This window comes from Sparassis crispa, assembly GCF_003851025.1.
Source record: "Sparassis crispa DNA, contig_000002F, whole genome shotgun sequence".
Classification (NCBI taxonomy): domain Eukaryota; kingdom Fungi; phylum Basidiomycota; class Agaricomycetes; order Polyporales; family Sparassidaceae; genus Sparassis; species Sparassis crispa.
The window spans coordinates 285,834-302,651 of NW_020939749.1; the positions used below are offsets into that span (position 1 = coordinate 285,834).

At 50.2% G+C, this 16,818-nt stretch overlaps 2 protein-coding genes across 2 annotated transcripts; one reads left to right on the forward strand and one right to left on the reverse strand.

Annotated features, from left to right (window-relative positions):
* Positions 1-7,798: 7,798 nt before the first annotated feature.
* On the forward strand, positions 7,799-14,286 carry SCP_0300800 (hypothetical protein; the record flags this gene model as incomplete). Its single annotated transcript, XM_027755477.1, has 9 exons — positions 7,799-7,983; positions 8,049-8,177; positions 8,237-8,352; positions 8,400-8,519; positions 8,579-8,781; positions 13,223-13,470; positions 13,522-13,834; positions 13,878-14,197; positions 14,256-14,286. 9 exons carry the CDS (start codon positions 7,799-7,801, stop codon positions 14,284-14,286), a joined length of 1,665 nt encoding a protein of 554 aa, XP_027611278.1.
* Positions 14,287-14,847: 561 nt separating this feature from the next.
* On the reverse strand, positions 14,848-16,017 carry SCP_0300810 (hypothetical protein; the record flags this gene model as incomplete). Its single annotated transcript, XM_027755478.1, has 6 exons — positions 14,848-14,937; positions 14,991-15,062; positions 15,118-15,208; positions 15,270-15,396; positions 15,459-15,587; positions 15,648-16,017. 6 exons carry the CDS (start codon positions 16,015-16,017, stop codon positions 14,848-14,850), a joined length of 879 nt encoding a protein of 292 aa, XP_027611279.1.
* Between the last annotated feature and the right edge of the window lie 801 nt (positions 16,018-16,818).

A 16,818-nucleotide genomic window follows, 5' to 3' on the forward strand; every position in this document is an offset into this window, starting at 1 on the left:
CTGTCTCGAAGGACGCCGTACCCGTTTGTTGTTCGACAACTTCGCATCTGCAATCTTCGAGATCCTCAGAGGCATCGACCAAGGCTGTCCCCTCTCCATAATCCTTTGTCAGTTCTACAACTCAGATCTACTTGAATGTGCCCGCCATCACGGAAGAGCCCTGGGCCATATTGACGATGTTGCACTAGTGGCTGTCGGTGACAGCTTTGAAGATACCCATGGAACTCTGCGTCACTGCATGGATGGCCCGAAAGGAGCGATGTCATGGTCGCTAGAGCACCAGTCCAAATTCTCCATGGAAAAATTCGGACGGCTGAACATGGCTTCAATGAGCACGAGTATCGGGTCCGTGCTACAACTCCGGTCATGCACAGTACAACCTAATGCTGTATACAAATTTCTCGGCATTCTCCTTGACTACAGACTGCGCTTCCACGAACACACAACCTTTGCACTTGCAAAGGGCACAGCATGGGTACAACAATTCCGTCAGCTCGCAAAGACGAAAACAGAAGTTCCATTTCCATACATGCACCGGCTCTACCTGGGAATTGCAGTACCGTGCATGCTCTATGCGGCCAATATTTTCCTCACACCTATGCGCACACTCCCAGATCAGATGAAAACACATGGCTCAGTGTCAGCAATCAAGGCCCTAGCACGGGTTCAGCGTCAAGCGGCCCTCCTGATCACAGGTGCTCCCATCCACCTCCACTAATGCCCTGGATGCCCATGCAAACCTCCTCCCCCTCTGCTACCTTGTCGACAAGGTCTGTTAACATGCAGCATCCCGCTTGTGCACCCTCCCAGAATCACATCCCCTTTATCCCAAAATCGCTAACGCCAGCAGACGCCTCGTAAAGTCGCATTGCTCCCCCCTACATGAAATTCTTCATGCATACCAGATCTTCCCAGGGCCTATCGAGACTGTTCTACCAGTACGACTTCACCCGACGTGGTTCCCCAGGTTCCAAGTGTCTATCGCTCACAGCAAGGAAGCAGCTGAGAAGGAGGAGCTGGAGTGGGCATCAGCATCAGGCATACACATCTATACAGATGGATTCGACATTGACGGGGGAGTTGGAGCCTCCGCCGTGCTGTACCGACCGCACTCACAGCAAGTAAAGATCCTCCGCTACTATCTAGGTCCCTCCGCGGACCATACCATGTATGAAGTGGAGGTTGTGGGTCTCCTACTTGCCATCCAGTTACTAAAATGAGAGATCAGTGTTCGCTCGGCATCCTGCGCAGCTGACAACAAAGCCTCGATACAAGCTACTAAGCTTCATCGCCCAGCACCGGGCCACTACCTGCTTGACCAGCTTCACAAGGACATCGAAGCCCTCTATCGCTCCCACACGATCGACAGTGAACACCTCACCTTCCACTGGATCACGACATTGAAGGCAACGAGAGAGCTGACACCGAAGCCAAAGTTGCTGCTCATGGCCAATCCAGTCCCGCAGCCCATCTTCCTCTCTTTCTATGCAAATTGCTACCAGTCAGTGTCTCGAAAGTATGCCAGGCAGGTCTTGTGCAACTGAAGGAATGAGCAAAATTGTCATGGCGCAACTCGAAGAGAGGGCAAGATCTTCGCCGCATCGACCCTTTCATGCCATCGAAGAAGTTTGGAAACCTCGTGGCCGGCCTTCCGCGATGCCACGCCAGCCTTCTCATCCAGCTCAGGATGGGACATGTCGCTCTTAACCATCACCTCTGGCGCATCAACAAATCTGCCACAGCAACTTGCCCCGCCTGTCACTCTCAAGCCGAGACAGTCCAACACTTCCTCCTCACCTGCCCGTCCTACAGCAAGCACCACTTCGAACTCTTTTGCGAGATTGGATGGGCAGCCGGCTCCATATCCCGGCTGCTTACACGCCCGCAGGCCATTCAGCCTCTATTCCGTTACATTCATGCGACGGGTCAGTTTCACAACACTTTCGGAGTTCTTGACACCCTCAACAAGCATTCTAACACACTCACAGAGAAGTAACTTGTATTCTACACTGTCCTCTGCTGACGTCGTGCCACAGATCAATACCTCCCTACAAGCTACCACTGCCCCCCTTCTACTACTATACTTGTTTTTTTCCCTTCCTAGTCCTAGCGATCGGGGGAGTTTTGACGGCTAGTGGGGGACCACTGGCCAGATCCCTGACAGCAGCAAGAGGCAAAGACCCGAGGGTGCATTCACCACTCAGAAGGGCATCAGGTTTAGATCCCGGTCCCTTGCACTCATGTGCCAAGGACAGCCGCCAGAAGCGGCTTTCTCTCATTCTCACTCTTTTCTGTGCTACTCCTTCTTCCCCCCTTTTTATGAAATCTACTATAATACACACACTACTACTGACTCCTATCCCCTTTTCAGCCTCACCAGCCCAAGCTATGCATGGGCATCATGTTCTCTTTGTCCCCCTCACCAGCTTTACCCACTAGTTAGCTATGTTAGCACGATGTCTACCATAGGGCTTCGCCCTCGCAGACAAATAAATTTGAGCCAAAAAAAAAAAAAAAAAAGGGATCCTACCGCTACTTACACATTTGTTCTCACACCACATATTTGAGGTGTTCTCACATGTTCGCACAGATTTCAGCTGAAACTGCCTCCAGCATGAAGCCGCTCGTCATAGCTAGATTGGCAATGGTCAGAATGCTATCTAAGAGTGTTTGAGACTAACTTTAAATGACAAATTCCATATTCTAGGTGCACTTTGTGCATTTTCTATGGCCATATTTTTGCATGTATATTTTTCATCTGTTTGTGGCATCATCCCCTACTCATCGAAAGGAGTCGATTGCATATTTCTTCGTATTTTTATCTAATTAATTACGGGGCTGGCCAAAATTTTGGGTCCAAAACAGGAAATAATAAGAATTAGTGAAATCGGCTCGTGCAAATCGAGTCTCTGAGTCATAAGCATCACATTTGTGCAGTTTCCGAAAGTTTCCGGCACTCTTCGGACTCTGCATAATTGGACTAAAATAGTTACCGTGTTTGATTGTCCGCAACTGTAGGACCTGTAGGACACGGTGTGAAAGTATTCTTGGCTGCACGATAGCTCTATCTTGGCATACCATTTTCCGGTGCAATTCGTATGAAATGAGGCTCGGAAGGCAATATATTATTAATCAGGGTACGTAGAACATTGCAGTCAATAGTTATCATACAATATAGTGGCATAAAGTATCACAGCGGTGGAGCGCTAGAAACGACAGGGTGTCTAAGATGCGTAAGTATAGCTCGCAATCAATGTCTTCCGCCCGTGACTCATGAGCAGAATGGACTCTCTGTATGCACTCCTCCCCTCCCACCTGTACTAGTAACCATGTACAGCAGCACCAACAATTAGTAGTACTACAATAAATGCAAGACAGGGTGCACCTTTGTCAACGGTAGTACCTCCACTGGCAAAAGTGGTGTCCAGGTCGGCAATGCAGTCCTTGAGGTCATGGATGCAGACCCTCCCAACCTGTGTGCATATCGAAGATCCTACTAGAGGGACAGGCACCGATAGTTTGTGAAGCAGATGTCGAACGTGCAATCCCAGCGGGGCCAGAGGGAAGTAGGCAGTGCAGAGAGCAAAACAGTGAGACACCATATGAAGTCTCCAGGCAGATTTAGGGCTGGAGGATAAAGACTTTGAACTTCTGGGCATAGTAGAGAGACGGATAGCGTCGAAGCATTGATGTTCTGAAGATAGGAGCGTGTAGGAGCGCGTAGTTCTGTAGTATCTTGTAGCTCGGCTAGGAAACACTTGAATGTTCTTGCAGACGGAACGCGGCTTCGCCGAGTCGCCGAAAGATTCATGAGATCTAAATTCCTCCCGACTCCTACATAGCGGTCGGTTTGCTACGCAGTCCTACACAGAGCTATGTAGGCAAGCAGATCTACTGAGACCTATGTAGAAGAGGCAGTCCTACAGTAAGAAATTCACTTTTGCAGATGCAGATGATCAGAGAACTGCAGGGGACTCTTGTTGTCACATATTTGTTGTTGCTCCAGCCGCAGGTATAAGGTGGTTAGTTCTGCGAAAGAGTAGTCGTCCGGTCGCTTCATGGTAAATGACGAAGGAAGTTGCAGATTGAAGTCGGAGGCAGGTCTTCCGGTGATCGTTTCCCACGGACCTTGTTCTACACCAATTTGTATATCTGCGATGCGCGATGGGTTCTGAACACAACTTCCAGAATAATAACACATACCCCAAGTTCGTTCAATAAAGTAGGTGAGATGTATGCTGAAGTCTTCGAATGCCCACGCCTTTTTGTGCTGCGGGAGAAGTAGATTTTCAGAATCGTCGCTTTTCCACTCCGTCAACAAATCTGAGCTGTGTGTAAGTTGCGAACAAATGAGACTGAGAAAATCCGTACGATATTGGCTTCTAAGGTATGCCAAGAAATTATCATCAAAGCTTTGCAACCGTTCTGGAGCTGTCTTGCGCGTGAACGATCGGTATTTGACGCCCCTCGCACATGGTACATCAATTCTGAAAGGCAACAATATAAGTCCCTAACAGGATAGAAACAACATCAACTTACTCCAGCGATCGCAAAGAATCGTCGGGACCGTATGGGCCTCCCATGCGTAGGTGTGCATTCCAGCCGGGAAGCTGATCTAACCAGCAATTTATTTCCTTCGTGATCAAACTTCTCATTCCCGTGGAAACACTGAAGACATTGCTTTCATTATTGGCATTGGCGAGATATAAAAAATTACCTTTTGAAATTATTCATAGCCTTTGACAGGGGAGGAACTTCAACGACCTGTTCACACTGAGCATGGGCATCTTCCGTTCGGCGAGAGATTGCCTTCCCTTGTTCATCGACGTTACTCATCAAGTCGCTACCAGTTACATTTCGAGATATACCTTTGTTGACAACGGGCGCGCGATGATCTTTGAACTTATTTTCCTCTTCTTCATACCATAGGCAAAACATCTGGGAGCGAATAAGGATATGAAAACAGGCCCAACCATACATGAAAACATGCTCACCTCGAAGTCATCAGGATCAATGGATCCATGAAAATGCCACACGCAACCAGGTAGCACATCATTTAGCACAAATGATTGGCACGCCGCATCTCCGTCGCTATCGCGAAGAATCTTCAACAATGTCTCCACGAATTCCCGCAGAAAATCCACTTTTTCCCGCCCACGCATCTCGGAGCTGTAGGACTGTGTTGCAAAGCTGGCAGAGGGTACAAGGTAAGAGAAAGTGCCGGCCACTCAAAGAACAGATAACAACATCGGCAGCGCAGCGCCATCTCATGCTCGTGCGAGTGCTCTTGGCTCAGTGATCGATCTTCCGTGGGAGCGCCGGGACCAAATTCGAAAACAATAATTTTGTACAGAAGTAACGCAGAAAACGTGAGGAAAGCACGCGACGGTGATGCCACGCTGCGCAGCACGTTCCATGGAAAAAGCTGCCATAGACAGTTGGCGCGACGGTAATCAGATGCGAAGGGAGAGCGCAAGAAAGCACACCCCCTTGTTGGATATGTACTGTACCGAATATTCCTGGGCTCACGGTCCCGCGCTTCAGGACCAACCTGCGGAGTGGAGAATGAAGCAGATAGCTTCCATCGCGCTGTCCATCACCATCGCACGGATGTTCCTTACTTTGCCACGCAACCGCACTGCCTTTCACCTTGTCAGAGCGTCGACATTATTATAGTCACAGGCAGCGAAAAGCGACTCACGAGTTATGGTCGGTCATGTGTGCTCGGAGGGCCACTGAGTCATGCGAACTCCGCGTAAGTGAAGAGGGAAATACCACTACCTATAACGGTAAACGATGGAACCAGATAGTGTCATCGTTCACGTACCATGGGTGACGCATCGTAGGAACTTACTGGACGAACCCCTAAGCAAGCGCGGAGGAAAAGAGCACCACCCATGACAGTAAGCGATGGAATTAGCGAGCGTCGACGTTTACACATCGCAAAGGCTTTCTCACCTACGAAGGCCGACCGATGTCAAGGGAGAGAGCAACCAAAAGGGACACTGTACACCCACCGACCATTCCAGCCCATCAGAGCCTGTTGAACCAGAGAAAAAGAGATCTCGACCATTGCTTCCGATCAGATAGAGAACCTTCGCATGTGGACGTCAGTTAGACTCCATCATGGCTGTCGAGGAGCGCATAAATTCCAGAATATCCCTATGGGCGTCCTTCAGCGGTGATCACATCAAGTCCGACCTAGTGTAGTGATGTTCCCGCGCCGATGCGGCCTGCCAGTGAACCAGAATCAGCTGAGTGAGCCAACGTCCGAAGTCCAGCGAAGAAGCGGGTTCTACAAGATCTTGCCCGATTTGGAATGTATCCTTCTTCTACACCTTAAACCCGGTCTGAACCTCCGTTTGAAACGACATCAGAGCCATTTCCCAGGTCTGGAATTAATACCTTCTGGAGAATAGGCACTCGCCGGCGGACATCGGTTCTGAGCCTTCCAGGCGGTTGCAGACGAGTCTAGCGATGTCAGGCTGGACGGTGGCGACAAAGAATCGCTTGTTGACGGAATACTTGCGATTGAACTCTCATCTCTCACTGTACGTCCTCCCTGCTGCTTTGAGGAATTCGTTATCCTTGCGAGACTCGCGGGGAATACCCCCCGAGGTGTGCTGATCCTCCCACGTTTGAACTTTTCTCTGTTCCATTCGGAAGACGAGCGACAGCCCTTCTGACAAGGCAACAAAAATAATTGATTTGAATGGACTGAGATAGGGTATAACGTCTTGGGAAGAGGTATGACAATACTTCTGAGCGTGGAACAAGTATAAGAGAATTTAGTCTCGTCTTCAGGCGGACATGTCTTTCCAAATGGACACATCTCAACGGTCGCTTATGTAAGGACTCCTCTTTTCTCTTGCACTGCGGACGCTGATTTTCCTGATTCTGGAAACCATTTGAAGTTCCATCAGGAAGGGCTTCTGATGACAGTGGTTGCGGGCTCGAGTTTCTTTTTGGAGACTTCTCACCCAATCTTTGCTCCTTTCGTAAGTCTTCGTGAAGGGTCACACACAGCCTTTGGTAGTGCCGTCCTTCTGACTAGCTTACTTCCCACAGTGCGGAATGCGTACCTGGGACGAACCACGCACAGCAGGAACTCTGCCTTTTTCGGAATTGCGAATTATCGTCTTTTTTGCGCGCAATGTTTCCAAACCTCCACCAGCTGATATGATTGGTTAATGCTATCGCATCCAGCCCCACTTTTATTCTCTGATTCGTGCGATTCGGCGTCACGTTTGACATTATTGGTTCCTCGGTGCGTCCACTGGCAAGTCCGGCGAATACTCGTATGTTGCACGTTCTTACCATTCCCTCAAACCTGTCTCTCAGTTCTTGTTGCAAAGCAATCCCCACTGAAATAGTCCTAGTCACTAGTCGTCGATGCCGCGTCGAGGTGGAGTAAATGCCGTTGCGACGGATACCCGCAAAGAAGCATTTCTCCAAAAGTACTTATCGTTGTTCTGGAGTGTAGTGGATACCGAAGGCAGAGGGGCCCCAAAACAATTCATACTAGACAATGTCTTGCCTAAGTGGGCGAAGGTGTTTGGCACACCTACAGATCCAGGATTCTCAGAGGTGTGGACGCTTCTCGTCATACCCGCCGTTAAGTTATTTTCTGATTGTTAGGAAGAAACTATACAAATGGTTTAGTAATAGGAACCGGAGGAAAGCTCGTCAACACATAGGACGAGTGGAAGTGGTCAAGTTCAAGGTCTCCACGCGGAAGCCGAGGTCTACCCCGGCGAAGAGCGCATTTGCTTCAACATTCGAATTAGACGATCTTGCGATGCAGCGCCGGTTAGACTTAGGTCTTCCGTCGCAATCGTTCCTCAAGGTAAGGACAGAGATACTGGATGAACGGTGGAAAGCATTGCCTCCGGAAGAACACCCTAAATACAGCGAGAAGGCGAAACAAATCGACGAAGAGAAGGCGAAGCGACAAAGTCCTGCGTCGGCTGATGATTATGCAATGTGAGTGCGAGGATAATTGATGAATCTCTGGCCGTGAGATTAATATTTGGTTCATGTATATGCAGGCTGGCAAAGAAAATGAGTGCGGTCGTAAATACTTCTATCAAGGAGTGGCAGAAACACCTTCCTGGTTGGAGTGTCCACCTGAAGATGGGCGGCACGTTCGGGGTCAATGGAGGATTAAAGTCCTGGGAGTCAGTTATGTGGCTATCCATATCTATTGGCACGTAACACATCCTATTTTCTATCTCAGATTTGACGTACCGTGTTTCGGAGGAATAAAATATCGCCAGTTCACAGATGGAGATGGCACAGGTCGATGGAAGAAGTTCGATGACCACTTCATGTCATACCTCAAGCACCAACACCGTACGACCGATTGATACTTGACCTGCTTAACACTGATTTTAATCTAGGAATTTCTGAGGGTTGGACGAGCGACGATGCGGGAAATACGATGCTTCCCCCATACCAGAAGACGTGGACCTACGACGATTTCCTTCAGCGACTGCTTCTCTACTTCGAGCGGCACTGGGGTAAGTCTGTTCATGTCGTCGACGAATCAGCTCCCCGTTGGTTGATGACACCCTTATAGAGCACCAGACCAACACGACGACCATCCCCTGGGACAGTATCGTCGAGGATCCTTCTGCTTTCCTTGCGATAGACCTCCCAGCTGATTTCATTTTCAAACGCCCGAGCGATTATTCCTTCCCCGAACTGATCGAACTATACTCTCATCTTTCGGTCGCTGAACAAGAGTTACTCGAGGCCCCGGTAATATTTTCAAATGAAGCAGTGCGTTATACTCGGCGGAAAGGCAACGCAGTCAGTCGTACCAGCGGTGAGCGAATTATTCAATAGATCTGTTCCGTATGTTGCGCTGACTAAGCTCAGATAACCTAAATACGCCGACCACTTCGCCCACATATTCTTATCGCCGACAATCGGATTCGCGTTCTTCCGATACGAGGAAGGTGCGGTCATTCAGGGCGCATACGGAGGGCAAGTAGTTCCTTCCTTCACATCTGTTGCCGAAGGACGCTAAATCCTGGATCGTTGACCACTAGTGAACACCGGCCGTTCGCTGGGACCTTGGACCCAGGGAAAGCGCCTCCGTAGAGTTGAAACTAGTGGTAAGCACAGAGATCATATTGTCTTTGACAGCGCTGACGTCATTCTGTTTCCGAAGATGAGTCTGAATCTGATACCGAAGCATTGGAGGTCAAGGCGAGGAACGAAGAACCAGGACGATCAGAGGGTAAGCGACATTGTTTCAACAAGAGTTACTCGAGGCCCCGGTAATATTTTTCAAATGAAGCAGTGCGTTATACTCAGCGGAAAGGCAACGCAGTCAGTCGTACCAGCGGTGAGCGAATTATTCAATAGATCTGTTCCGTATGTTGCGCTGACTAAGCTCAGATAACCTACATACGCCGACCACTTCGCCCACATATTCTCATCGCCGACAATCGGATTCGCATTCATTCGTGGTGCGTACGCAGGGCAAGTAGTTCCTTCATTCATATCTGTCGCCCAAGCATGCTAAATGAAGCCCACTCTGGATTGCTGAATACTAGTTAATACTGGCCGTTCGCTGAGACCTTGGACCCAGGGAAAGCGCCTCCGTCGGATTGAAACTGGTGATAACCTCATAGATCATATTGTACTTTACAGTGCTGACTTCGTTCTGTTTCTGAAGATGAGTCTGAATCTGATACCGAAGCAGCATCGGAGGTCAAAGCGAGGAACGAAGAACCAGGACGATCAGAGGGTAAGCGACATTGTACCTTGCATCGGGTGTATATTGCAATCCGATTTTCAGCGGTGCCATCACGCACCCAAGCTCGACATGAAGACGACTCTTTTGCACACGTTGCACCTGCGTCAGTGATGCTGGATGGTATGTTTGCACGTCTATCTCACTGTTTCTGGATGACACGACGTTGCAGTTGATGACGACCTGGCAGAAGTTGGTAATGGATCCTACCAAGGTTCTGATTCGAGCGTCACTCATTTTGCTGATGCCGTGGATTTTCCCTATATGGGGATGGCAGAGTACTCAAAGCGTCTTGACGATGGGGGCTCCAACCGTTTGGCGACGATTGAAGCAGAATCTCAATCTGGTCGACACAGAACTCCTGACGATACTCTGCGAGTTGGTGACGCAGGTCATATAGTAGAGTCTTCTGTTGCTAGATCTTTTTTACAACAGTCCGACAGTGAAACATCCGCCAATCAGCGAAGTACATCGGAATCCCAGACGGGCATAATAGGTTCGAATCGCAAGGGAGGATATAGTGCGGTACCTTCCAAAGTCCACAGTGTCGAGGATGAAAGGTGTTCAAACAATTATCCATCAAGCTCTAGCACCTCCCGGCCTGTCACCCAAGAACAAGCACCAGCGAATGGTAGGCGCTCTGGGTGTCAACAACGTTGGCATTCAATCACTAAGCATGATATTTCCTCTCACTATCCACTTTCAGGTCCATCTTGTAAATGCTGTGATCCGTTCAAACCAGTTTGGGCTTCTGGTATCATAGCAGTGACTGGAGAAGACATAAAAGCAATGCTTCCTCTCGCTGACTGGTTGAAAGCTGTCGTCGCGAGTGTTCGTAACATGGATGTACCTTCCAATTGCGGTGCATTCTTGACGTTGGTAAGAAGCACTATTAAGTTGAATCAGTATCTGCCAGTGAGAAATCCTTCCGAATCTCACTGAAACCAGAGCTTTGACATGTTCATGCACATTATTTAGCCAGGAATGTTGTCGTCTGAGGCCCTACCGGAAATGGCCAACGAATGGGTGTCGAAAGCGCAGACATATCGCACTGCGCACAAAAAAACACCTGCGGGCTTTCGTCAGCAGTGGGTGAGGTGGTGGCTCAGTTTGCAGCCCAAGTCGCGTCGAGTGCAGGGCTCTCCTGGGAATATAGATCTACCTCACCCGGCTGAACTACACTCTACCCGTTGGACCGAACTCCTCAAGGGTGGACCAAATGGTATCATGTTGATCACGCGTTCGCTGGGTTTTTGCTTTCCTGCTCGCGTCAGTGACTCTGGAATGTCAGTGGCTCAGTGGCATAGATGGATCTATGATGTTAGTTGGGTATTCAGCCAAATACTCCAGAGGTAATGTCAATGCTATAGATGCTGATGTTATCCTCATATATGCTTCTGATAGAACCACATCATCGTCATTACCTGCAGCATCAACTTCACTTACATTGTCGCTCTCTCCCAATGCAACATCGTCTCAAAACCAATCTTCGCGGTCGCGGGTCACTTCATTATCTGAGCCTGTTGCAAATATTGCGTCATCTCCTGTTACTTTACCGCCTTCAGGTGCCATGGAAATTTCTTTGTCACCAACTCAATCAGTACCCTTACCTGTTGGCATTATTTCATCGCCTCCGACAGCTTCGCCATCTCCTATGGAGGATACTCAGCGAACAGGAGTCTCCCTTGATACTGGTGTGAAGGGCAACAAACCGAAGGAAACGCGACGCTCTAGGCAGGCCCTGAACAAACCAACAACCGCTGCAAACACTAGATATTCGTAAGTCCCTTGAGACTTTGCTTATCTGCAACTTACGTACACGCTTCATACAAGCATGCGTGAAGTGCTGGATAAACGCCATATCAACATTCGAGCAGCTGAAGCGAACAAAAAAAGGTGAGTATCCTCAATGATTTTCAAAAACATCAATTTATGCTTCTGGACAGAAACGGGTTGGATTATATATCACCCCAGACTAAGGAAGAGGAATTAAAGAGGGAGAAGAATAGAAAGCGTCGCTGAGGCTGACGATCCCTGGTACAACAATTGCTGGTAGTGGACACTTCTTTTATTGTTGTCGACCATGGAGCTGCGGTTGCACTCTACAATATTGTTCCTACTACTCTATGCCTCCGACTCCATTGATCAGTGGATCTTTGCATTTGGGCTAGCTTATCATTCCTCTCTGCTTGGTTGTCCGTCATACCTATCGTATAAGTCATATGCAACGAAACGTCCTCGATCCCCAGCCAGGATAACCAAGTCTCGACTTCAAAACTTCATGATTACGATCCAAGTGTGAGAGTCCGCTGCATCATTTCACATATGTGTCCCTCCGAAATGTCACAAATGCCCACAATAATAGAGCGTTTTCCACTCGAAGATGTTACCCTATTGCGGCAGCCGCCGGTGAGATGTGACACGGCCGGGTTCTCGGCAGCCTCTGAGGCGGAGCCTCTCGACGTGTTGGTCTCCTTGTCCTCTCCTCGTCGCCCATATGGTCGCTGTGATGCGAATGCCTGCTAGAAGTACGTCGCGTGGAACAGCCGCCCGCACAGCTGCGCTGGCCGTGATGCCGATGTCGACTGGTTGTGCGTTGTGCGTAACGCGGCTTATACGAGGTGCGCGACAGCCATACTCACCAAGAAGGCAAAATCCATTAGCCTGTCCGCTACCTTCGTCGTCTCGACCGTACCTTTGAGCTCGCTGAGTTGTGAATCTCAACGGCAGGTTTGACACCCAAGCGACCACCGTATCACCAACCGTTCGCACATGTATAAGCATGGTGAGTCCATGTTTCGATTTGTCGCGTACTGAGGCGTTATCCCTGAGACGAAACTTCCAGAGCGTGTCTTAATTACTCCTTTCATCCCCTGCTCGTGGTAACTCTATCTTGCGTTTAAGCACCTCACTGTCGCGCTTTGAGAGACTCTACTGTGCTGACCGAAGACCTTTGAAGCTGTTATCATCCTGCTCTTGGAGGGCATGTGTTTCAGCATTTGCCCTTGAGGTTCAGATGCATTCGCATCGATTTTCAAGCTATTGGCGCGTTTATCGCCACTTCTCTGGAGTGCAACGGGTTGCTGTTGGCCTCATTCTGCAACTCGTCTTGCTTGCCTCCACACCGTGACCCTGCAACCAGGCGCTGAGCCCCCCCCACGGTGACGGCTACGGAATCAAGACGACGACGCCCGTGATGCCCACCTAGTACTCATGAAGGCCAGGGTCCTCCTTATCTCGCGAACCGATCGCCATGCGGAATCCATGCCCCATGATGACAATTACTGTGCGGACGACACCGCTAGGTACGGCTCGTCGAGGCGGTGCAAGTACCTTGGGGTACATGCGTGGCTCACGGCGAAGCACGGAAGTGGTTCAATCCTTGAGGGAATGATCACATGTGAGGCAACACGGAGGCAGAGATTGAACAGTGTCTTGTATTTAAATGCCTTCCAGCAGTCCCACCCTCATCCCCCACCTCTCGCACAAACACTATACGCTACCATGAATACCGACCAGGACAATGGAATGTCCAAGTTGCATACTTACCAGTTAGTTCTCCTTGATCTCGCAGTATCTGCGCACACCGAGACCAACGTCTCTCCACCTGCTCAGTCCGGCACGGTGATCAAGTACTCTGAGTCGTCCCAGCGTAATATTGTCCCCCCGGATCCTACCGTATCTTCCTCTGCAGCCACATCCTCCTGGTACTCTTCCCAGCAGTGATGGTTCCGGAGCCACCAGCTCCACATTGTCAGCCCTGAGCCTGTCTCCCCTGCCCGACCCACCCCTGCGGCTATCAGCCACTCCATATACCACCCCAGCCCCTGCTCTCCCTCCCCGACTCATGAAGTCAAGTGCGAACGCTCTGATGCTGACTCTTTCATCTTTGAGCTCGCACCACCATCCCCGCCTCCACCAATATCCAATCACTCCCCGCTTGCAGAGGTCCCCCTCCGAGCCACCGGTGCGTGCTCCGCCATGCGCAAGATGATGAGCGTCTTCCGCCTCGATCCCTTCGCCGTGCACAATGGCCATGGGGCTGCCGTCGCTGCCTTGCCCCTCATGGAGGTCGGGCCCCTCACCGAGGAGCCCGTAATAGTCGAAATTTCAGGTCCACCTCGAGTACTCCCTGGTCCCCCAGAGCCCGGAGCCCGAGGACAACCACCAGTACGCCAGCCATCACATTTATAGGTATTATCAGTACCCTCCAGGGCACCTCTCGTCATCTCCCGCGCCAAGCATCTATGCGGGCACATACGACGCGCTCGGCGATGAGAGCCAGTGGCTGTTCAGAGACTGGGACCTCGAGTATCGCTCCGGTCCCGTGGATGAGCCCTCCTCATCTTTCGCATCCATCATGACCCCGGTGCAGAGCCTCTACTGGGGTATGCAGCACGGCATGGAAGCTAACATCCCGTTTCCAACTACGAGGTGCGCACTTTAATTATCCCCTACCAATGTGGTGGACAGGTAACATTTCTTCGAACAGTTTCCTGGGGGTCGCAGCCGAACATTCCTAGCAAGCATCAGCAGCAGCAGCAGCAATAATAACAACAGCATTGGCAGGGCCATGAGTATGAGCTGCAGGCTGTCTCACCCTCGCAGCACTTATTCGTACCCCCCACGCGCCATTTGCACAAGTACCGCCAGCCCCTGCAGCCCACGTTCTCTCCACCCGCATTATACAATAGCATGTACTCGCTAGCATCAGCGCTCGATGTGCTGGACGGGTTCCCTGCCTCTACGGAGTACCCACTACGGGCTCAGGGCTCGGTGTTGAATGCTGAGAGACCGTAATTGCACCATTCTCTTTCAGCGGACCCAGTCGACACAGTGGACAGAGGCCACACAAGTGGTGGCACTTGGTACTGACAGGGGATGGGTGTACCTGGAGGCATTGCCCGGGATTGTGCTTAGTCCGATGGTGACATTCTCGTGCCTCACTCGGAGAGACAACGAGCATGGGAGGAGTTGTGGTGGACTTGGGGACGATGATACCATTACTAAATGATAGACCAGTCTTCCTCAATTGTACGAGCGGTGGGGGACAAAATCGTAAAGAAGACGTGGGTGTTATTCACCTAGCCTGCAAACATCGTCAAGCGATACATTTCCTGGTCGACAAGTTCCATCTCTTCCCTCCAAGCACCAGAAGGCTCTCTCTGTACCGCCTGAAGCATACAGGAATGAGGTCACTAAAGGAGCAAAGTATTGATGAACATACCGGGCGCAGCACCAGCGGGATCCCCATAGCAGTGTTTGCTATACCTAGCAAAACATCGGGATGCAACGAAGGCTGCGGAAGTAGATGTTCAGAACGCTCCAGCGAGCATTGCCAGGCATGGACTTACTGATCTCACAACAAGAGCATCACAAGAGCCCATGTGTGAGGGAGGCGCGGATATGTTCCGAGCTTGCTCACGGAACAGAGCGAGCTGACGTCTGATGAATAATTAATCGACAGTCTGAATTGATAGCAAAAAATTGCTCTTGGGAGACTTACTGTAACCCAGTAGGTTGCACTGCAGAGTGCGAGCACATTTTGATACAAAGCCTGAATGTGAATCCATGACCTGCTTGAAGCAAGGTAAGCTTTAGCATTGCGAAATTTCCGGCAGCTGCAGTAGGAACTGCGGAGTACATTAAGCGGCAAGCTATTAGTTTATATTGTGTACAAACGCATTGTACTTACCGTCAGCACATTTCAAATTGGATAAAATATGTGGCTTGTGCTCGTAATGAGTGGTCCACAGCAATATCGACATGCGTGGCCACGTCGGGATGGATGATACTCCCTGCAGGCGAACTCTCAGCAATTCAGCTTTGCGGGAATGTACATCAGTTCGAAGAATTGGAGTGACAACCTACAAAGAGGACGAACCTAACTCGTGTAGCTTTTCCCAATGCTTGGGTTTGTCTCCTGCCCAGTTTCGTTCTGCCCATTCGGCATCTCTCCACAGGCGGTCGCTAGCGACGTTGAAAAGACAGCTACGACCTATGGTAATCCAGCGGTGTTCGATTTGGTCTGGCGTATCACCCAAAGGAACGAGCTTGGAGTGAACTGCAGAATTTACGGCCGCCCAGAGGGGCGCAACCAGCTCACCATTCCAAGACTGGACGTAAAACTGAGGCGTCACGGAAGCACGGCTGTACTCCTCCTCGTCCTTAGATAGAACGCGGCGCACCAAATGCCAACATACGCCAGCATTTGCATAGCATGACCTTGGCTTGAAATACGATAGCTGTGTCATCGTACGCAAGGGTGTGTGTCCGCAAAGCCTGGATATTAACGACCTATATTTTCGGTAAGAGATGATTAGCTCTAAAAGGATATCAGATGAGGCACCTTCTAGACGACTGTCCTGCAACTCGTAGGGGGGCGATTGAAGCGCTACTAGTAGGTCGATGTGGCCTGGCTTTACAGTGGATAAACTCAATTATAGGGTCGAACAAACCCTTTAGAGCAAGTGCAGAGATAGAAGTACCGGTCGCTTCGGTAACTGCTATCAATCCTGATAAGACCTGACGCGGAGGGTCTGACGCCGTGACACGCGCTGTGCTGGCAGGAGCTACAGCGGGTAGAGCGTTACGTACCCAAGAATACAAAGTCCACACGACGGTCTCACGACCCTCCCCATCAAAAGGATCGATGCTCGGACCGGCTGGATCGGAGACTTCCATTTGCATTATCTCGGACGAGTCAGTGTTCACATCGCAACACGTTTCGCCTATCTCCCAAGAGTGCCCACTGCCTAGAAGTCTGGACATGTGAATGTGACGAAAAGGCTGAGACTGAACCCTTAATCGAGGCCTCTGGTTCCGTCAATGGGCCCAAACTGTGACTCGTGAGCCAGAAGATCCCAGACGTATTGCGCAACGGTGTCGGAACGGTCTCAACACACTCCGCGAGAAACACCGAGCCCCGGAGTTAGAGTACGCCTTAGCAGTCTCCTATCATACCATAGTCTCAATCATTGTGAAGATCGGTGCCATACTTCGCGATCGTCGCGCTGCTCTGCCGATTGTACTATTTGTTCGCGACCGATCGGACC